This window comes from Pseudorca crassidens, chromosome 12 (genome assembly GCF_039906515.1).
Source record: "Pseudorca crassidens isolate mPseCra1 chromosome 12, mPseCra1.hap1, whole genome shotgun sequence".
NCBI classification, from domain to species: Eukaryota; Metazoa; Chordata; class Mammalia; order Artiodactyla; family Delphinidae; genus Pseudorca; species Pseudorca crassidens.
In genome coordinates this window covers 45,817,280-45,840,379 of record NC_090307.1, presented here as the reverse complement: position 1 = coordinate 45,840,379, position 23,100 = coordinate 45,817,280, and the positions used below count along the sequence as shown (strand labels likewise).

The following is a 23,100-nucleotide window of genomic DNA, read 5'->3' as shown; positions in this document are numbered from 1 at the left end:
TTCTAAAGTACTATGTTAACATGACTTTAAACCCCAAGTCCAAACTACTGACACGTGGCTGGGAATACTTCCTTTGAAATCATGGGGCATGGGTGGAGGTGCACATATGTAGCAACTAACACTACATTGTACATTTTTCTTTTATTAATATCACACACTTACAGATAAACGGTTGAATGTTGGCAAGTTGTCATTCACATCTCCAATATTAATGATGCAAGTTGCAGTTGTGTGCAAACCAAAATATTGACCATCCATGTCTTGTACTTTTATTTTCAATTGGTATTTATCAGTTACCTGAAAAGTAAGTATTAATTACTGAGTGAAAGCAACATTGTAAATGAAATCTTAATTTACACTCTATAATTTCCCTTGCATTCAAAATTTAAGAGGTACACTATTAGATTTCATAGTTTTCATGTACTGGCAGAAGAACAATTTCCTCACACTAGTAATTTTCAATTAATTTACAAAAATAGAGTAGTTTCTCAAATTGAAAGTGCTACTCATGGAAGTAACTGGTTTTAGCATTACTTAACAGAAAGAGAAGATATAGTCATAGTACATTTTAAATTGCCTAGTAATTAATCAAAATCGTTATCTCCTATGCAAAGTACATTCTTATATTCAAAAATACACAACAGTGACTCTATACCAGTCTCGTAATGAAGCAATAAAGGTATCCTCCTGTAAAAAAAGGTGGATTTTAAATATTTACTTTACATTTACTAAAAGATCATTAAATTAGCATGAAAACAAAGTTCTGGAACTATGTAATTTTTTCTTCTTCATGGAAAATAGATTCTGGTTCTTAAGCGTTTTCCGTTCTTCAGAGATTGCAGAAGGCTCATCACTGGTTTTAAAAAATGTGTATCTCCGGGCTTCCCTGGTGGCGCAGTGGTTGAGAGTCCGCCTGCCGATGCAGGGGACACGGGTTCGTGCCCCAGTCTGGGAAGATCTCACATGCCGCGGAGCGGCTGGGCCCGTGAGCCATGGCCGCTAAGCCTGCGCGTCCAGAGCCTGTGCTCCGCGGCGGGAGAGGCCACAACAGTGAGAGCCCTGCGTACCGCAAAAAAAAAAAAAAAGTGTATCTCCTCATAATGGTTTCATTTGTCACAAGTGTTGAGATATGGAAGGATTAACAACAACACTAATAATAATGTCTCTGGACTGAACATTAGGAGGCTTGGGTTCTACTTCCAAGTTCAAAAATAACAAATGTACTCTTGGGCAGTTGGAAACGTATTTTTCCCTAGCTTTCCTCTTCTATAAAATTATAACAACACCTTCCTTTATAATTCACCTCTTTTCATAAGATTAAATTATATGTAAAAAACTATCCTAACTGTCCACCTAGAATATTCACCCTTCTCTTAAAAAGCCACCTTCTTTGGGCTTCCCTGATGGCGCAGTGGTTAAGAATCCACCTGCCAATGCAGGGGACACAGGTTCGAGCCCTTGTCCGGGAAGATCCCACATGCCGCGGAGCAACTAAGCCCGTGTGCCACAGCTACTGAGCCTGTGCTCTAGAGCCCGCGAGCCACAACTACTGAGCCTGCGTGCCGCAACTACTGAAGCTCGCGTGCCTAGAGCCCGTGCTCCGCAACAAAAGAAACCACTGCAATGAGAAGCCCGCGCACCGCAACGGAGTAGCTCCCACTTACCGCAACTAGAGAAAGCCCTCGTGCAGCTATGAAGACCCAAAGTAGCCAAAAATAAAATTAATTAATTAATTTTTAAAAAAAGCCACCTTCTTCCCTTTAGATCTCTTAAACTTTCTAGCCCTCATGTATTACCCAAAATAAAACTAATATTTCTCTCGATCACTATGCTTTTTACAAACCCAATTTTTCTCAATTTATTCTTCTCTCATAATCAGTCACATGAGAGTTAAAAATTCATGGCCTTATTTCATTAAAAAAATTTTAAAAGCTCATACTAGTATTACGTATGGGAGGGAATATGTATTCTGTTTGTAATAAACTATGATTTATTGGGAATGATCAACTGGCTGATAAAACAAAGAAAGAAATCAAGTTTGGGACCTAAATATTAACTTGTGATATCTTCAGATGGAAGAAAAATTCTGATGTTTAAAGAGCTTAAAGGGCTGAAGGCCAACAATAAAAAAAATTGGAAACCTGGGATCAGAAAGTGAGTCCAGAGCTCTCTTGGGTAAAAGCACTCCAAGACTCCTTCATTAGTCAAATGTTTTCCACTGATTTATCAGAAGGATCTATTCAAGGCTTGATGATAAAAGAGAATTTGGTCTATAATCTGCTCTTTCTGAGCACATAAATTCCATGAAGAATCTGTATAATTCGTAGAGCTGTGACAGCAATTCATTCATTCAACAAACGAAATTGCATTCTTCACTGGCACGTACTCATGGTAAAAATAAATAAATTATAAAATTGAATTAAAATTAAAATTTACCTAGGAATGTCCTTGTAAATGCAGTAAAAATGATTAATTTTAATAAATTTTATTAGATTTCAACCCATAGTCTATCTAAAGAAATGGGAGGTATATATAAAGCACTTCTGCATAACATAGTATGATGTTCTTTTCATGGAAAAGTACTTGTGTGATTGATTTATAAGCTGAACTAGCTATCGGGTTTTTTTTCATAGAATACCATTTTTACATGAAAGACACCTATGGTTATTCAGACTGGTATATTTGGAAGACATTTTGTCATAGGTAAGGTGAATATGTCATTTCAAGGAAAACAGCTATTTGTTGCCAATGGTCAATTGGAGTTTTCAAGCCAAAATGAGGATTCCGGAAAACTTTTATGATATTAATCGTGATATTAATGGAGATGAGGAGGTGATTTTTTCCAATATTGTTTAATTAGATGTGTCAATATTTGGAGGATCTACATAACTCAGTGAGTCAATATTTCCCATATGACTAATGCACGATGTTACAAAATCACACATGGTAAACTATCCACTCATAGCAGAAGAAAGACCAATGTATTTTGACGTAACAAAGTAGGAAAGTTCATGGACAAGGCTTCTTCAGAGTGCACATTGCAAAACCCATTTATGACACTACCACTTGTCAAGATTTGGTGTATCAAAGAAGACTATCCACGATGATCTGAAATTACTGTTAACATACTCTTTTCTAACTTCATATCATGTTGGATTTTCTTTACATACTTCGACTAAAACTATATAACAGACTGAATGCAGGAGATGTGAGAATCCATTGGTCTTAGTCAGGTATTGAAGAGATTTAGAAAATGCATAATAATGCCACTCTTCTCACTAAATTACTTATTGTTTTAGAAATGTAATCATTTCTTATAAAAATATTATTTACATTAACATGTAATATATTATTTTAATTGGGTAAATAAATACATAGTTTAAACTTTTATAGTTTTAAACACTTACAGATTAAATAGTGATAAATATAACCCACATAAACAAAAGATCTTTGGAATTTCCAATAATATTTAAGACTGTAAAGGGGTCTGAGACCAGAAAAGTTGCAGACCACTTCTCTAATCCATGCGAGAGGGAGAGGAAATGAATCTATATGAGATTTAGGAATCAAAGAAAAACGTGACAAACACATATTACTATATTTTAATATTAAGGATTATAAACGTAGGAAGTAGGCCAGAATAAAGGTTTGGTGGAGGAGGTAATAGTTTAATAACAAAATGAACAATTACTAAACTGGGGTAGTTGCAGTAGAAATGGACAGAATGTGAATGTTACGATCACTTTGGAGTCAATATCAAATGCTTTGGAAAGTAATTTGATCTGCAAGAGAGGAGACATCAAATACAATTTTGAGAACATGAATCCAAGGTGACATTAGAAAAAATGTGTAAAGGAAAAGAAGGTACTAATGGCATTTTAACTAGAGAACATGGGAAGGAGAGCATGTTTAGAAGGAAAGAAGAATTCATTTCTAGATGTACTGAATCTTAGGTACTTGTGAAATGTTCAAATAAGGATTTCTAGCAGTCAACTGAAAATGTTAAACCAGAGATCAGAGACAGATAAACTTTCATTTAATCTATGTAAGGGGAAAGAGTGTAGATGAGATTGTTGATGAAGAAATGACACAGATAGAAAAAGAAGCATTGTTATCTGTAGATAAGAAAATTCTGAAAGTTTTACTTTTCATATATGACATTTCTTGTTTTTTACAACTATAAATATGTTTATATTAGGAAATTTGATTTTATAAAACATACAATTCAGGAGAGAATGAATTAGCGGTTCAAATTCAGAGCACTGCAAGGTCAATGACCTCCATCAACCTACCTAAAATAATTTTTGTTAAATTAGATTCACAACATGCTTTTCAAAAGCACATCTGCAGGTGGTATACAGAGATATGCAGGTACTGCTAAGTAGCCATGTGATAATCAGGCTTTATTTGTTAATATTTATGTTACCTCTCTGTCTAGCCGAGATGATGTTGTGGTGATCACACCTGTAGCTGGCTGCATAAAAAAGAGGGTGGGTGATGCTGGTAACTGCTCGATGATGGAGTACATTAGACGCGTGTGCAGTGTGTCAGGCTCATCTTTGTCAGTTGCACAAACCTGTCCAACGGTAGTACCTACATATAGAAAAATCCTCTTTAATTTCAAAAACTTTTACAGTTTCAACTTTCCCTTTATTTGACTCCTCTCCATCTACCACAAAAAAGTTTTGGACCACATAATTGATAATAGTAATAGGTTTTATACATTTTCAGACTTCTATATAAAATAGCACTTACTTTTAAATATCCCAGCGTTCCAACATTTTGGAATTTGGTAACCATATTTGTATTTACTGTATTTATTGTATAAATTTATAAATGTTGATAATATCCCTCCATGGCCTTTGTATTCCTAGACTAAAGAATTCCAATTATTCTTTAACCTTTTTCTATTTGTAAGCCTACACTTAAATTGATCATATGGGTCAGTTTGCTCTGAAAATTCTTGGTTTAGTTAGATTTTTCTAAGGGAAGACTCAAAATCTGCATTCCGACTCCTAGTTGAAATGGTCAATTTTCAAAAGATTGAGAAAATATATTATTCTCCATGACCTTTATGATAATGCTCAGAATACTATCATTTAATCACTATAGAACATCAGCCAGCTCTCTTCAAGGCCAAGACATCCGTTGCTCAAAGACTTACTCTTTTTTAGAAAAGAATATTCTAAAAATATTCTTAGAATATTTAGAAAATATGGTCTCTTAAAAGTATTTATTTTACCTCACACAGGAAGGCAAAGTAACATTGAGTCACTCCTATTTTTCAGGCACTGTGCTTGGCCTTCAAGGTATATTGTGCTTCATTTAACCTTCAAAACAACCTTGTATATTAATATCCCATTTTACAGATGAGGAAACCAAGGCTTGTCAAGATTAGGAAACTTGCCCAGGGTCATGTCAGACAGCTAGCAAAAGGCAGAGTAAAATGCCACCTACAGACGCCCGTCTGGCAAGTCCCTTGTTCTTGGCAGCAGGATGTGCCACCTCCCAGTGGCCAGAGTGAAACTCAGCTAATGAATTTAAACATTAAGTTGCCGTGTATTGCCACGGTGGGTACTCACCAACTCTGCAGTTTTCAGTAACATTAAAAATGTAAGTTGTTTCTGTAAAAATTGGGAAGTTATCATTCTCATCCTCGATTCTGATTAGTAGGGTCAGTGGATATTCTGGAGTATATCCATCCTTAGTTGTTGCAAAGGCAACTAGCTGTGAAGAGAGTAAAATGGAAAAAAAAAAAGCTACGGTTCAAACTTGCTTTCGCTTTGGCTTTCATTTGGAGACTGTTCAGCATCACAGTGTGGATTTCACCATTTGTTACTGTTTTGGGATGTGAACATAACCTTAATGCCAGAAGAGATGGTTAATTTCATGATGCACTATAGCATTTTATGTTTAAATTTATCTAATATAATAACATAGCTAAATTTGGTTACCTCACCATTGCTGTATTGTTGTTCATGAGTGTAAGGGTTTTTATTATTATTTTCCCGAAAGTGTCTTGAGAACTATTTTGCTTTGTTTGAAAGTTTCAGGTGCATGAATTTTAAATACAATTTTCTGGATCTTTTATAACTTTGAATTCTTAGGATTCCAAATTCCCCAGGTGCAGTTAACTGAGATATTATTTTATTTTCTAATTAGAATTTTAGGCATATTGATGATTGTATTTAGATAACTTTCTTCATAAGAATTTTTTAATTTAAAAAGGGGGGAGTCAGAAATGGACCAAATGAGTGGTTATAAATTGGGTCTAGAATGCGATTTATTCTTTTGATTTTATAATATGAATTTCAATTCCAATTTTTCTCATAACAGCTATCATAGAAAGAACAGACCATCACAGGTACTTAGAAGGTCATGTTGTAGTAATTCTAAAGCTAAGTAATTACATCATCCAAAATAGATATAAAATAATTAAAACTAAGCTAAGCAAAATGACCAGCTCCTGTTGGAAAATCAACACAACATTAGGTTAAATTCTTATATATTAACGCTCATCCCACCACAGGAGGTTGCCCAGATGATGAAAAGACCTAGTTATCCTAGTTAAGCACTGTCCACACTCCTTACTTGCTCACCACAAGTTAACTTTCTCTCATTGCAAAGGTACCAAGGCTTAACTTCTGAACTTGACTTACCTCCTATGGTATCACCCTCAGTACCATAAAGAGGTTCACAGATCTTTTCTGCCAAATAAATAACTACTGTTCAAAGTGGTACTCTTTTTTTCTTTTGAAAAGAAAAATAGTAAACTGTAGTTCCCAGAACAATCTATAGAATCGAAGGCTATTTATTCTATAAAATTCTTTTTGCTGCCAGTCAGGTCTGTACTATCAGATGTACCCAGAGCACGGATGCCAAAAGTCAGAAAACAGTCAAGAGTAAATGAATTGAGGAAGGGAGACGAAATAGCCACGTTTAATTTTACTAATACAATATGTAAACTTTAGACTTTACCTCAAAAGATGGATACATTTCACGATCTACAGGACGAGTACAAAACAGGTTTCCAGTATCTCTCTCTACATAAAATAAATTTAGAGGTTCTTTGTCAACTCCAGGCCCACTTATGGAATAGTAAATAGTGTAGTTTTGTGCTGTATCAGATTGAATCTAGAAAGTAGACATCATATACATAAAAGACAAATTTGTATTTCAGCAAAACTTTCATTTATATACTTATGCAATCATACTGACATTTTACAATAAGTAATTGCCCTCTTTAATTTATTATTATGTCTGAATAAAAAGCAGCAATAGAATAAGGAAGACTAATAATTGTGAAATTCAAGAGCAAGGCATGAGGAAAATAATGTAATAGCATCTTAGCTTTCCAGAATAACTAAGAAGTACTTTAAAGGCTACGTGTAACTACATGGATCAAGCATTTTGGACTTTCCCTGTCTTAGATAACAAAGTATTCTGAGCATGAAAAGTTATCCTTCTGTCAAAGTTTTACACCTCAAGTTTTATTATATATAACATAATATTTGAGACACTGGGTTTAAAGTATACTGTCGGCAGGCAAACATCTGGAAAGTGGTTTCCTTAATTAGTTTTTGTTATTTCTCAGCATCTTCTCTATTATAGGGGCTAAATGGGAGGATGAAAATGAGTGAGAATGGAAATGATGTAATATCCTGGCAAGTGTGCTACTTTGGTATTTGATTCAAAAAGAAAATTTTTTTCCAAATTGTTTTCATCCTCTTAGTAGGATCCTTATCTATTAGGATGACTAACAATTATTTTCTAACAATTTCTTTCTCAACTTTAAAATGCTCTTTTCTCAGCTGCATTGAATTTGTTGATGGGATATAAACAAGGATTCTCTCTCACCATTTCAAGAACTGGGGGAAAAGAAACCTAAGAGCTAGACTGAATGGTAGTGACCACTGATAAGGGAGGAAGGAAAGAAGATTTGCTGGGGTTTCCACTAAAAATGAAACAGGGGAGAGAAAATGTGGATCCAGTATGATTTAAGCAGTGGACCTGGGAAGAAACCATGGAAAGGTGTATGTGTCTTTCCCCTTCATGGCATTTGACCTGTTATCAACAATTTCATCCTTTGTTATGGAAGATGTTTTGGGATTTTCTAGACTATGCCCAGGCTCTGAGATACCCTTGATGATATGAAAATTCATTAAGGAAGCATGCGTTTGACAGTGCTATATGGGTTTTACAGTTTTATAAATGGCTTTTGCATGACTAAAACTGCAAAAAAAAAGTATACATAGGTATAGAGAGATGCATTTATACCATATATTGAAACATATGATAGACATACTCACCCATACATTCATACACACATACTTTTTAAATAACTGCATACTCATTGTCTAAATTTTTTACAAAGATGGAAACCATAGACTCTCACAGTGGAAGGAAAGTAAATTATACCTGTTGAAGAAAGAGTGGGAAAGGACCCAAGGAATTCTCAGACACTGAACAAGGAATAGGAGCCCATCTTCTCTTGGCACGTATTAGAACTTTTTCTTGAGAACGCCTTTTCCTCAGTACCTCAATTTAGAAGACAAAAAAATATTAATAATAAATATTACTTATTTAAAAGCCAACGACTACTTTATTTTCAAACTTTAAAACTCTGATACATCTTTCTCCTCTCATGAGGATTAGCTGGGGAGGCGTAAGACCATGGTAGTGCTTGAAAACCAAACGAAATGTCAATACTAGAAAAAAAATAACCAAGAAATCCCTGCCCTAACTGTTATCACAGCAATTCTATTGAGAAAATAACTTGGTGGGAACATGGAAGAGAGAGAGATGAAATTGGAAGCCTAGAAGCAAAACTGAAAAAAAAACACTGTACTGTTGCCACACTGCCATGCAAAAACATGGGAGGAGAAATATGCAAAGAATGTAAGTAGACAGGTGCCCTTCTAAATTTAGCGTAAGCATCTTCCACTCACCGGCAACTAGGAAGAGCCAGGGGACCAACAGAGAGATCTGTGTCAGAACGAGGAGAGAAACATGGTGACAACTCTCAAACAGCTGTCATGAGTAATGGCCAGTGGTTGAATGAAGTCATTTTGATCTTGGATGTCAAAAAGTCATAAGTATGTGTGAAGTCCAAACCTTAACCTAAAATAGTCCTTCATTTTCTAAGACTAAAAATTATGCTAAGATACATGAGACCTATCTCTGGATGCCTCATGTATCTCAGAGTAATTAACCATGTCATGACGCTATACTGCTGCCCAGAGTAGGACACCATCCTAAGTCATTAACATGCCATATGAGTTCTTGAATAATTAAAAGCTACAAAGTCCAAGTTATATACAAATATCTTAAACAATAATGTTTCTTGTTTTGGAAACCTATTCCACAGTGAAGATCAAGAAATGCTTCCCTGTGTCTAATCTCAAGTTCTCATGCTGTCCCATATCCCAATTTCTCCTTTTATGTCCCAAATAAAAAGAAATTATAATCTGTGATAACATATGTTGAACAACCCTTTTCCATTTCAAAAATGTTAACTTGAGTCATGGCTTTTATTCTTCTTCAAGCTAAATTATTCCATATCTTTTTTGATTCACATCTTCCCTGGTCATGTTAGTTCCACCTGAAGAAAACAGTTCGTCATACTTCATTTTTATACTTTGGTATACCTTTGTTTGTTGCTCTAAAAGGACAAGTATTTTCTTCTCTTCTTGGGTCTCTGTGTTGGAAAGTAATACGGTAAAAGATCTCTTCGCTGAGGACAAAAGAATGGCATTTGTTGTATAGACTGAACCATCTTCTAAAATTTGGAAATCAGGATCACTTGAATGAATTAGATTTGCAGATTTAAAGCACTCCTTCAGGTTAACTGTAGAAAATGTACACAGCAATCATTTGTAAGGTAAAACAAAGCAATATACAGCTTTAACAGTAAGCTATGCATTTGAGGTGGGGCAGTCAAAAACTTTAATTACACTGACACTTGTAAGTTTTGCATTTTTAAAAGGATATATGAAACTATACGGTTAATTCAGTTGTGCTAAACTAAACGTATCCATCACTTCTGATACCTACTTCACAGCCTTTTAAAGAAGAGACATTTGTTCTGAAATCAAAGCATGTGAACTCTACAGTCTGAATATTAAACTCACACCAAAAAAGTTTTTCTTTATTAACTGAAACTAGCCACAGAGCAATACATGAGAACACTTAAAACAAGTTAAACAGAATCTAGAGATTAAAACTGGTAGTTATTACATTAAATTATTACTGAACTCTTTGCATCTGTTGTTAAATAGTCATCGTATTCTGTGTCTTCATTGGTCTGATCTTTTGGTATACATTTGAGTTATATGAAAAAAATAACTGAAAAAAAAATATGTGGAAGTAAATGTTGTAAGATGCCCAAATATTTTAGGATAAAAATCCAAAAACAACACCTTTAAACTCAAAAAATAGTTTCAATACTATTTCTCAATTTCATAGACGTGTTATAACATATACCATATCCTTCGTCTAACGTAAATATTAGTAATTACTCAAACTAAACAATCTTAACTACTTTATATAATCATGTTTTTCAATAAAGTACAATATTCCGTTCATTGGATTGACACCATATATATTTTTTAAAAAGTATTGGAATGTACTATATTAGTTTTAACTATTAGTTCCAATAGAGTTATCCTCCTGAAGATTACACTAATTTTACAAGATCAACCAAATTAGGATTTATTACATATTCTGGCAGTTTCTTACCTCTACCAATATATTTTACAGCATCTAGTTTGGAGGGAACATGTAGTGTCACTGTTTTGCAGGCATCACAGGCAAATGTTAAGATCTAAAAAAATCAGTATTATACATTAAAAAGAGCCTTTTCATGTGTACATAGTTTATACAAATTTGTATAATTATAAATCTGTTTATATAATTAGCAAAATAAAATAAAAAGCATACACTGGATTAAGAATTCAGAAAAAAACTGCATAGAAGAGAAGAATAAAAACAACAGACTAAGAGCCATGGATCCCTCCCTCACAAAGCATGTAAACTCAGAGAATTGCTTATCCTCTTGGGCTTTGTTTCCTAGTCTGTAAAATGAAGTTAATAATCATTTCACTAACTTAGTGGATATACTGAGAAACCAATGACACCCTTTTGTGGGAAAGCACTGGAAACTATTAGGAAGGCAGCACAGGTATGTAAAAGGAAAGAGAAACAAAAACAAATTTAATGAGCCAGCAAGTTGTTTCAATTAACTGTCAACTGTCTATGAGTTTTGTTACCAAATCAAAAATATCCTAAAGAAAATTCCAATGCTTTTAAAGAGAAGCACTGACTCATTGCCATGGAGTGACTTAAAAAGTATTTACATATGACCCCACGCATATAAGCACACGACTTTGAAATATGAACTTATTTTGAAGTTCTCAATAATGAGAATTAAGGTCAGTGTTAAAAGTATTTCACTTAAAAAATTTAAATGATTTAGTGATTTATGCTGAACCAATTCCAATACAATACATATTTGAGCACACTGAAAATAAATTCTGTTCTCTCTAAAAATTTATAATGGATGCTTCTGAAAGTTTCACAGTTTTTTGCAAAGGTTTTTGACAAAAAGCAAAACAGCCAACCAGCATTTACACTGTTATTTAAACTTTTATTTTTTGGGGACGTACCGCACGGCCTGCAGGATCTTAGTTCCCCCACCAGGGATCGAACCCATACTCCCTGCAGTGGAAGCTCAGAGTCTTAACCGCTGGACCGCCAGGGAAGTCCCTACACTGTTACTTAAAAGTCTATAAACATAAATTAAAATCATCAAAATTTGGATGAAAATTTTTATTTCCAAAATACACTAAAGACCCTTTAAGTATCTAATTTAAATTATGTATGAAGGACCAAGCATGGCAGAGATTACATTTCATTTGGAACTCAGAGATGGACGTGACAAAGAAACTGTACTTGAATTAGAAATAAAAAGATGAAAAGAATCTTCCTTGGTTGCATAGCCCAGAGAGAATAGGAGTAGAATCAGACATGTGAAGAGTCCAGCTCAAGGTGACAGAAGGCATACACCCACTGATTCATTCAACCAACATTTCTTGGTTTCTGCCTAGGTGCCAAGAAGTGTTCAAAGGCTACTACGGTGAACAAAGAGAACTCGACCTCACAGAGATTATTTTACACTAAAAGACAAAAAGTAAATACACAAATGCACAAAGGTCACACAATGCCAAGAGTAAGTGTTACGAGAAAAATAAAACAGGAAGAGAGGGTGATAAAGACCAGAAACTTGAGTGAAAGCAGGATGCAAACCAGTTCACTAACTGGGGAAGAGTCTTCCAGGTTGAGCGAAAAGCCAGGCCAAAGGTCCTGGGAGGGGACTTCACCTGGTGCCTTGAAGGAACAAAAAGAAGGGTATAGCAGTAAACACAGTGAGGGAAGAGTGAGAGGACATGATATTGAAGAGACAATCATAGGCATATCATGTAGGGTCTAAAAGGCCACAGTAAGGAGTGCAGATTTTATTCTGAGGGCAAAGAGAAGCACAGTAGGTTTAGACACTGTGGAGTGGTGTCACGTGGTGAGCATTTACACAGACTCATTCCAGTGGCCATGTGAGAACAGACTATGGGGAAGACAGAGTGGAAGCAAGGAGACCCATTGGGAGGAATCTATCTGAGAGGAGAGGTGGTGACTTGGACTAAGGTAAAAACGATGGAAAATGTGAGAAGTGGCCGAATTAAGACAATATTTCAGATAACAGTATCCTGGACATCCAGTCATTCATGCATTCAACAAATACTTACTGAATGTTCTAATATGTACTAGACACAGAGCAGTAAAAGGGATTCTCATGAAACATTCAATTCAAGGATAAGACTTATTTGTAATTTCAATAATGGAGGATAAAAGCTATGACAGGGAAGTACAGGATGCTTTGGGAGAGCACTAGCAACCAGCCTCCTCTAAGAGCCAGGTGAAGAGGGGCAACAAGTTAGCCATGTCACAGGGAGGCAGAGCTTGTATGCTGCAAACATAGGAACTGCATATGCAAAGGCCCAGAGATGACACAGACTTGAAAATGCAATTTGCGATGGTTGATGCATATAGCACAAGAGGGACAGGAGTTTAAAATGGATTCACAGAAGTAGGTGTGGGACAGGTCCTGAACAGACTTAACAAAGTACACATATAGATTTTTCTTCCTAAAGATAATAAGAAACCAAAGATTTGTTTTAAGCAGATAAATTACATAGCAGCTTTCTATTTGAATAAGGTTAACTCTGACCAGTGTGACGAATGAAGTAGGGGAACAATTTTCATTTCCAATAATGGGACTTAGGGCATTCAGTCCAACCCCCAGGCCAAAACTAACAATGATGGATACATGTTTTTAAACCATCCTAAAACCATCCAGCTAGGCAAAAACTGAGGATAAAGCTGGAACACAGTAGTAACCAGAAACAACTTCTAATCTGAAAAGATTAGATTCTGGCTTTTTGGCCTCAAGAGAGGGGAGTGAAATCAAAGCACAGACCTGCCTAAGATCTAAGAGAAGATCTGTCCACATTAATCTGGATCCCCAAATGCGAAACCTTCATTGTAAGAGTAAGCTAGTAGTAAACTGGTCCTCACGTGGATTTGTGATCCACATTCACATCATTCATTTGTTCTAGGAAACACAAGCCGCTAATTAGTTTAAAGAAGCCCTGGCATGTGACCAGCACCATAGGTGATGAAAACCATTTGACCAAGTCAATAACCATTCTTAAATTTTTAAAAAAAGTGCCCCCAATAAGAATTGATAAGTGCTACTTCAATAGAATTATATTATAATGACATCATCAATGGAAAAGCATTAGCAGTAGCCTCACTAAACTCAGAAACAAGGTAGACTTCCCAAGGGTCATCATCTACAGCTAACATTACATTAAAGTATATTAGGCAAGAGAATGATATTAGATGGCATATGAATTGAAAAGAAAGAGGTTAAAAAGAACCACTATTTGCATTTGATATGACTATTTATCTGGAAAACCCAAGGAAATTAACCACAAAACAATAAGAAATTCATAAGGGAGCAGAAACAGCTATTAAAATACAGAAATCATTAGTCATCATACACATAAACAAAATCTGTTAAACAATATAATGGAAAAGAAGAAATCATTTTCAAAAGTGATAAAAAGTTAGAATACCAAAAAGTAAACTTAACAAGAAACATGTAAAGTTTATTTGAGAAAAACCTGAAACTATTTCTGAAGGACACAAAAGCAGACTTGAACAAAAGAAATATATATTATTGTTTTGGATAGTAAAAAATCAACAACGTAAGTATATCAATTTACACTAAGTTAAATTATAAAGTTTATGATCCCAAAAAAAATCCCATTGGGCTTCCCAGGTGGCACAGTGGTTAAGAGTCCGCCTGCCGATGCAGGGGACACAGGTTCGTGCCCCGGTCCCGGAAGATCCCACATGCCGCGGAGCGGCTGGGCCCGTGAGCCATGGCCGCTGAGCCTGCGCATCTGGAGGCTGTGCTCCGCAATGGGAGAGGCCACAACAGTGAGAGGCCCGCGTACCGCAAAAAAAAAAAAAAAAAAAAAAAATCCCATCAATATTTTTTCTGGAACTAGACAAGCTGATATAAAATGTAATAAGGAAAAATAAACAATTAAAGATAGAAACATTATGAAAAAGAAAAGCAATGAAAGGATATTAGCTTTAGCAGATACTGAAAGGTCTTATGAAGTCTCAATAATTAAAACAATGCAGTATTTGGTATATGAATAGACGGAAAGAGAGTAGATGCATATAAATTGGAAAGGAAGAAGTAAAAGTTTCTATTTACATTTGTTACAATTGTATATAGACCATAGGGGTTGTAACTTTTTGTTAACACTCACTAGCCATTTATGAGTTTCTATTTCTCCACATTCTTGCCTACAGAGCCTGTTGTCAAACTTCTGGATGTTTGCCAAATGAGAAATGATATTTCAATGTATTTCTTTCTCTTTTTTTTGTAATACCATTTTTAAATTATTTATTTGTTTGTTTGTTTAAAGATTTTTTTGATATAGACCATTTTTTTTCTTTTTTCCTTTAACATCTTTATTAGAGTATAATTGCTTTACAACCAATGTAGTTTTAAATTCATCTTTCCTCACTATAAGTAAGGCTGAAATATTTTATGGGACATTTTTATTACTTTATGGTTTTTCAGGTCCATGTTCATGCTGGACTTCTTGATTTAGAAGAGCTCCAACCACAAGATGGAATTGTATAAGGAATGATTTCGATTTAGCAGTGGAGATCCCTGATGACCTTAGAGAGACAGAAACTTCATTAGGTGTTTAGGTAGAGGCAGCGTTCAAGTGGTTACTAAATGTGTGAGGTGAGGCAAGATGAGGAAGTTGGGAGAAGCTGATTCACAGAAGGGTGATGGAAGGGAAATGTAAGGGGTGTCCCCCAAGCCATTTTTATTTAGTAATGTTCCTACTTTTCTTTAACACGTCTATCACACATGAGGCTCACAACCACAACAAGCATCTGAGGCTAGCAGGACTTTGCACAGACATGCACATGAGCATCAGAACAGCTTAAGACCCACCAAGCCTTCCAGCCAGAATGCAGTAGGATGAGGGGGGTAGCCACAGCCACCCCACTTCTGGCCTATCCAGCTTTGAAGCTAAGGAAGGCCAAAGAATGAGGATTATTCAACTTTATTCAACTTTATTATTATTCCCTTATATGTGCTTTCTTCTAAAAAGGAAGTGAGAACACACGGAAAGTTGTGTGTGTCAGTATATAAGATCCAAGCTATTTATGGCCTGCGCCTTTTAGTACCCGTGCCTAATCATGCCTTTTCCTTCAAGGGCAATGTTTAAAAAGAAGTGTCAAAAAAAAAAAAAGTGTCAACTTTATTAAGAATCTAAGCAAAATCCGTTCCTCTTGTCATCAAAGACATATCTTACGACCGTTATTTACTCCCTTCTTGATTTCCTCAGCTGTGAACTATTACTTGCTGTGCACCCGGCCCTGTGTATGTTATTAATGTGCCCCGGTAATTTAGTTAAGAGTTTGAAGTCCCTGGAGTTCCATGGGAAAGGCATTCTAATAATAGTAACAACTACAATTTCATTTGTTAAAAATTTCAGGACTTCGTTGTAAAACGAGAGCGGTAGAGTAAGGGAAATTACACGGATATTTCCCGCCGCCAGTTGCACCCCTCCCAGAAGGAATCCTCCCTCTGTCTGTTCTCCAGGTTCGTCCCCTTGTCCTTCAGGGTTAGGGACTGGAGCCCTAACGCCTGCGGCTCAACGTGAAAGGACACTATGCGCTTTGACCTCTGTACTTGGTCTATGTAAATTTTGTCCTTCCAGGGGACCCAGGAAGCCCTGACTGGGGAACCTCTGATCCCACAGTCTCCCAGGGGCTGCTCTCCCCGCACTGGATTCCTATGCCTTGAGGTCCCCCAAAGAGACCTCGGTCTTTCCTGCCAGGGAGGAGGGCTATCCCTTCCGAATAAGGCCACCTCCTTTTTCCCTCCCAGCTTTGGGGTCTTTGCTATTGGGTTCTTTAAAGCGGGAAGGAAACTAGAGCTGGAGGGCTTGGCGGGGGATGGGGGAGCGGGGAGAATCTGTATGCCTCCGAGGCGAGAGATCGGGAAAGCCACTTCCCCGAAGTTCAAGGGGGATGAAATCTCACGTGCTGACAAACAATGGAAACCGTACCAAGGACCACCGAGGGCCGGCCCATCTACTATCTTTAGGCGCAGAGGGTGGAGACCGCCCCAGCCCCAGCTCTTCCCTCCCCCCTTCACTCACACACTAAGATCAAAAGGCGCCTAGTTCTTTCACCCAAGGACCTGCGATTTCGATCCCCAGCGGCTCCCCTCGTCTGCGGCCGGAGCTCGGCACTGAGGTCGAATGGACTGCCCCGCCCGGGGAGGTGCGCGAGGCGCAGAGGAGCAGCGCGGGGCGCGCAGCGCTCGCCGGCTTGTACCCAGAGGCCACGGTTTGGGACGGGCGTTTGCAGCCGCTCATCTGCCTGCGCTGATCACATCTACCGGAGACAACCTTCTCCTCCCCTGCGGGATCGCTGCGCCCAGCTCGCTCTCCTCTGTCTGTCCTCCCCCATCCCCCAGCCTACGGCACTTTTTTCAGCCAGCCCCAGGCCCAAGAACCCCCGCATGGGCCGCCGCCACCACCGACCCCCGCCCCCAAAGTTTCCCCTCCCTCCCCCATGGGTCCGTGCGCCCACTCGGGACCGGGGTCCGGGCAGCCACTCACCGCGAGGGTCAGCAGGAGTTGCCAGCAAAGGGCTCCGCTCGCGGAGCCTGTGGGTCGCGCTGCCGCCATGGGAGGATTCGGAGGCAGGTCGCCGGCCGAGGCACCCGGAAGGCCGGGGTGGGAAGGCGCAGCCGGGCGAAGGGCCGCGGGCCAGGCGCAGGCTGGGCCGGCCGCGCAGGAGTGCGAGGCAGAGAACGTGGCGCGCGGAGGGAGCTGCTTTTCTTCTCGGTTTTTCTGAAGCTTCTGCGTCTCACCCCAGGAGCTTTTCCTCTGACCGAGGGTGGGGTTCCAGGCGCGTCCGAAACACACCGATCGGCCCCTCCTTGGTATTTTCTCAAGTCTTTATTTCTGGAAGAACGCCAACAGGTGGGAACTCCCTCTCGCCGCCACCCTTTTTCTGTGCTAGGTGTTTCTCACCGACGGACACCACCCATATGCCCCATCTCCCCACCGCCCCGGTATCCGCCTTGAGGATTAACAGCTGGCCCTGCCCAGCAGAAGTCCTGACTGTACAGAGACTCGGTCCTCGAGCGCGTCCTGCCGCAGGACGGGGCGCGCTCCCGGCCCCGACTCCGCCCCGTGCGCAGCGGCCAGTTTCAGACCCGCAAAGGCCGCCTGGGAGCTGGAGAGGTCGCGTTTTGTGTCACAGCTAACTAAGGCCCGCCTATTAGAGGGTTGACCCCAGGTAGACTGTTTTATACACTCTTTGCTGGAGTTAATTTACTGCAGACATCCAAGTGCAATTCAGACAGAGGTTTCATCTGTGACACACCTTTCTTGGGGTCTTGTTTGGTTGTTGTTGGTCTTTTTTTTTTTAACAAAAATGTCCTGGCCAGTATAGCAATGATACAAGGAAATTACAATAATTAATCAATTAAAATAAGGGAATCCAGGCATCAAGGGTGAGTTACTACTGAAAATACATCTTGTAGACGTTGGTTAAATGTGGGCCTACTGATTTCATCCAAGACCTTCCTTTGTCACAGTTAAAGCCAACCACTGACCTTCTTGTAACTTACCTCCTAAATTGGACTCCTGGACGTCTGAGATTTCTCTCTTCCCTTCCCACCATAAAAACCAGAGTTCGTGGTAAGAAAAGAAAAAGAATAGGATAAAATGTATGTTTTGGTTTGAAGTATACTTAAACTAGATGAATTATAGGAGTACTTAACCTGGAAGATTAAAATATAAAAGAGGTATGCTTGCAGCTCTTCAGAAAGCAATGACAGGGCATTCTGAATCTCCGGCACCTCTTTTCAATTATAGCTTAAACCAGGGAATTCTGACCACAAAGGAGAAACTTGTCTGTTCCATTTCATTTGGTTTGTCTCCACAGGGATGTGTGGAGAAAACTTGTTTGAAAAGCCAGCCGTGATACATTTCAGCTCTTGAAAACATGTACAGTCCTAATACCATTATACACAGAGCCAAAATTATTATAATATTGACCATATACTTAAATTCAAAAGTATTGTCAAACAGTACCCGCGTTACATTCTATGTATTAGTCCCATGCTCTATTTTATTACTGAATGACACATAATGAGCTGTTCTGTTATCTCCATGTATATAAAATTTATCATTGAATCTTTGCTTGTAAAATAAGCCTGGGTCATCAGCACGAGACTATGGTTGACATCGTTCTGTTTCCATAATTTTTTAACCCTCATGTTTTTTCCAGCAATGCTTTCATAAACACACCTCATCCTATTAATGAAGATATCATGATCTCTAGCGTGAAGCTTTCCAGAGCAAGAGAAGCAAGCTAGTTTCAGGTTTAAGAAATCTACTCAGGGGGCTTCCCTGGTGGCGCAGTGGTTGAGAGTCCGCCTGCCGATGCAGGGGACACGGGTTCGTGCCCCGGTCTGGGAGGATCTCACATGCTGCGGAGCGGCTGGGCGCGTGAGCCATGGCCTCTGAGCCTGCGCGTCCGGAGCCTGTGCTCCGCAAAGGGAGAGGCCACAACAGTGAGAGGCCCGCGTACAGCAGAAAAAAAAAAAAAAAAAAAAAAAAAGAAATCTACTCAGGCTGTCATCATACCCCTTGACAATAGGACATTTCCAAACTCTTGCCTACCCCTCAACCTTTAATGCCTAAGGGTAGCTCATGTTTTTCCACATTCCAGAAAAGGGGAGAAGAGCAATTTGAAAAGAATTCGCCTTAGATATTTATTTTCATCTTTCACATTATGTAACTGATTGAGGCTACTAAGATGGTGATTTGTTTGTTTCATTATGATTCTTTAAACAAAGAAATGAATTATAAACTCTAAACAAGGGGCCCAATTAATTTAATAGATTTAAATTAGACTATATGGCTTCTGAAATAGATTCTTCTATACTACAGTCTTGAAACAACAGGTATAAATTTGAAGAGACAATGAAATATGGGAAGATGAAATTTTTAAGTATGTCTTTTGGCTGTGAAGATGATTTTGCTGACTTGAACTGGGTTTCCATTCTGCTATAGTAAAGAGTGCACTGGACCAAAAGTCAGGACCAAGTTCCTTTGTGTCTTGGGCCACTCATGTAACCTTAGCGCTCAGCACGCCTGTTTGTTAAGTAAGATAATTAAAGTAATACTAGATGCTGTCTATGGCACCTTCCACATCTAAAATTAAACTACTTAGACTCCTTGTGGCTTATTTTTGAGAAGTTGGCTGGAAATAGGTGTTCCTTTCCAAGTAGAAAGTCAGAACCAGAATTGTCCTTAAAAAACTGAACAAACAGCAAGGCACTTGGGGCACATCACTGCAACCTAGCTTCACAGTTTTCTAATTTCAGAAACCGGAAACTGAACATATTAATGGCAACAAAAAAATACCACTTACTGATATGTACACAGGGACAGCTCTCTTTGAGCTGCGTGATTCCACTGTTGAAGCCTGGGGAGAAGGGTCCATGTGGACACGTGATCTTTAGGGTGCCTCTATCTTGTCATGGCCAATGACACAGAATGGAACCTCAAAGCAAAGGAAACAGACCTAAGGGGGGAAAAATGAGGTTGAAGAACATTGTCTAGTTACTTTACAGGTGAAAGTGAAGAGGAAAACATCAGATAACCATAATAAAATGAGCACAATTAGCCTATTTACCTCTCAGAGTTGTTACAAGATTAAATGATGCAGAATAAAACCTAGCATATTCTAAGCGCTCCATGAATGTTGGTTAATATGGGTATCCCTCTCCTGCCCACTGCTACCATACCTTTACAACCCACTCATCGCCCACCAGGCTTCATGCTCATGACAGTTCCCTAGTTCCTGTTCTTCCTCTTTGCTCAGGTACTGGTCTAGGTCTGAACCCCAGTGTTAATTCACTCACCACTCCCAAATCCTTCAGGCTCTGTCCCCCCAACACGACCCCCAGACCTCATCTGATTCAGAAGGATTAACTATGCAATACCAAAATGAGATGCCGCAGCTCGCGCTGGTTTTGTACTTACTGAAAATTGGGACCAATTTGTTTTCAACATTTAACAAACATTTATTGAATGTCTACCCTGTATTCCCATAGCCCTCTTGGCATGCATTCCTAGTATTGCAGTTAACATACTGAATAGAAATTCTGTTCACTTTTTCTATTTCTCATTTTACACTGTGAGCTTCTTAGGGCAAGGACCATCAGAATTCTTATATGATGGGAGAAAAGCTTTTTAAGTGCTGCCTTGTTCGATAAATAAAATATTTATTTTTTAATGCTGCCATATTTCTTTGAAGTTCTCTTCAAAATTGTCCTCAATAAAAGAGTGTACTAATCAAATTCAACTTCCATTACCTTTCAAAATATATTTTTGAAATAAATAAGGGGTAGAGTGTGAAATAAACAATCAGTCCGTTCTTATCGAAGTACTTTCACTTAAAAGACCCTCAATTAAAAAACAAGCCAATGAATGAATTCTGAGGCAGTTGTGTTGAACATGACCGTGTCTGCTCTTGCCTTTAATAGAATGCCATTGACATGTGCCACTCTGGAGTGCTGTGAGCAAATATATCCTTAAAACCACAGAATTTTCAATTATTTGCTTTACTAACTAACTAGTTTGACAAGTATTTATTCAGTATCAACTATGTCTCAGGCACTTTCTCAGCCCTGGGAATGCTGTGGTGAGCAAAACAGAAAGGGCTTGTGCTGGAAGGAAACGCCTAAGGAAGTACAATTGGGCTGAACAAGTACTCTCCACCTGCTATTCACCTCATGCGGACTCTTTTGTGAAAGAAAAGACTAATCTCAAGTTAAGTGCAAAATGATATATAAAGAGTGTTCTATAAGGATGAAAAATCACCAACTAAAATTCATGTGTTAAATTCTGAAACGGACCTAGGGACAGGAAACTCACTGTTTTGTGAGATCACTTCACTTAGAACATATTTGCTCTTGGCTTCTTTGACAGTCATGTCTCCTGTTTTTCCTGCTTTCTTCTTCCCTTGCTGGCTGGGTCTGTGCATTCTCCTCGCCTGGATTCCTCTGCTTGACCTGACTTCTAAATATTGCCACACACAGACACGTTTGCACTTTTTCAGATCTGTACTCGAGAGGCTCCTACCATGGGTGTTTTGTATATGCTCTTCCCTTACCTGGAACTTTCTTCTGTCTCTGGCCTGGCCCATCCAATAAATAGCAACTTTTATTTTCTCTCCCACCAGGTCAAATCCCTCTCTGATCAGGTCAAATCTTCCTCATTAAAAAACTGCCTGGGGCTTCCCTGGTGGCGCAGTGGTTGAGAGTCCGCCTGCCCATGCAGGGGACACGGGTTTGTGCACCGGTCCGGGAAGAACCCACATGCCACGGAGCGGCTAGGCCCGTGAGCCATGGCTGCTGAGCCTGTGTGTCTGGAGCCTGTGCTCTGCAACGGGAGAGGCCACAACAGTGAGAGGCCCGCGTACTGCAAAAAAAACAAAAAAAAAAACCAACTGCCTGTTCTTTAGAGCACTTGTCACAATTACAATGTTAAATTTGAGTAATTATTTGATTAATATTTGTTTTTCACCAAAGACCATACATTTTCATGACTGCACTTGACCTTTTTTGGTTCTCCCTGTATCCCTGGCACTAACCAGCATGAATCCTGGCACATCGTAGATGCCTAATAAATAATTGTTGAATGAGTGAGTAAATGAATAAATGAATGAATGACTCCTGGGAGGTTTTTTTGGTAAGTAATTCTTTGTTTTTCTAATTTTAATGTTTATTGGCCTACTAAAATGATGTCTTGAGTCAAATTTAGCAGGGTGAGTGTTCCTAATCTGGTCTCAAACATAATGGACATGTATTAGTATATTTGTTAAAATGTGAGCTGGGCCCACCAAGAATTTCTAGTATGGTTTTTGCACAAGAACAGACAAATAGGCTAAAGAGTTTTAAAATTCAGAAAGAGACCAGTGCAGAAATAGGAACTTAATATATGATAAAAGTGTGGACAGCACACACCACTGAAAAAAGAAGAAATTATTTAGTGGTGTCGTTAGGAAAACTGATTCTTTATTAGAGAAAAACAGAACCGATTCCCTACTTACCATCATGTACAGAGTGGACTCCAGATGGGATAAACTTCCTGTGGTGACAAAGATATAAGTTAATGGAAGACAATATAGAACATCTATATGACCCGGGGTAGAGAAAGATTTTTAAAATAACGCCCAAAAAGCATATACCATAAAGAAAATTTTAAAAGATACATTTGATTACATTAAAATTCAGGCTTTCTATTCAACAAAGGACACCATGAATAAAGATAATAGGTGATAGATTGGGAGAATACATTAGTTATGACTAAAACAGACAAGTGAATAATATCTAGAATGTGCAAAGAATTCTTA

General features: G+C 38.4%; 1 protein-coding gene across 4 annotated transcripts in view; it reads right to left on the bottom strand.

Annotated features, from left to right (window-relative positions):
- The window catches only part of LOC137203380 (desmocollin-2-like), a 31,027-nt gene extending 13,310 nt beyond the window's left edge, over positions 1 to 17,717 (bottom strand). For 3 of the 4 annotated variants that reach the window (XM_067699406.1, XM_067699408.1, XM_067699405.1), the window contains exons 1-8: positions 17,283 to 17,717; positions 10,738 to 10,822; positions 9,648 to 9,847; positions 8,419 to 8,538; positions 6,979 to 7,134; positions 5,583 to 5,727; positions 4,427 to 4,593; positions 163 to 297 (exon numbers count right to left, since the gene is read on the bottom strand). In XM_067699406.1, the coding sequence (XP_067555507.1) occupies positions 163 to 297; positions 4,427 to 4,593; positions 5,583 to 5,727; positions 6,979 to 7,134; positions 8,419 to 8,538; positions 9,648 to 9,847; positions 10,738 to 10,822; positions 17,283 to 17,351 (1,077 nt within the window). In that variant the 5' untranslated portion in view covers positions 17,352 to 17,717. The remainder of the gene's footprint in view (positions 1 to 162; positions 298 to 4,426; positions 4,594 to 5,582; positions 5,728 to 6,978; positions 7,135 to 8,418; positions 8,539 to 9,647; positions 9,848 to 10,737; positions 10,823 to 17,282) is intronic. The other variant, XM_067699404.1, reaches the window with a different exon arrangement.
- Between the last annotated feature and the right edge of the window lie 5,383 nt (positions 17,718 to 23,100).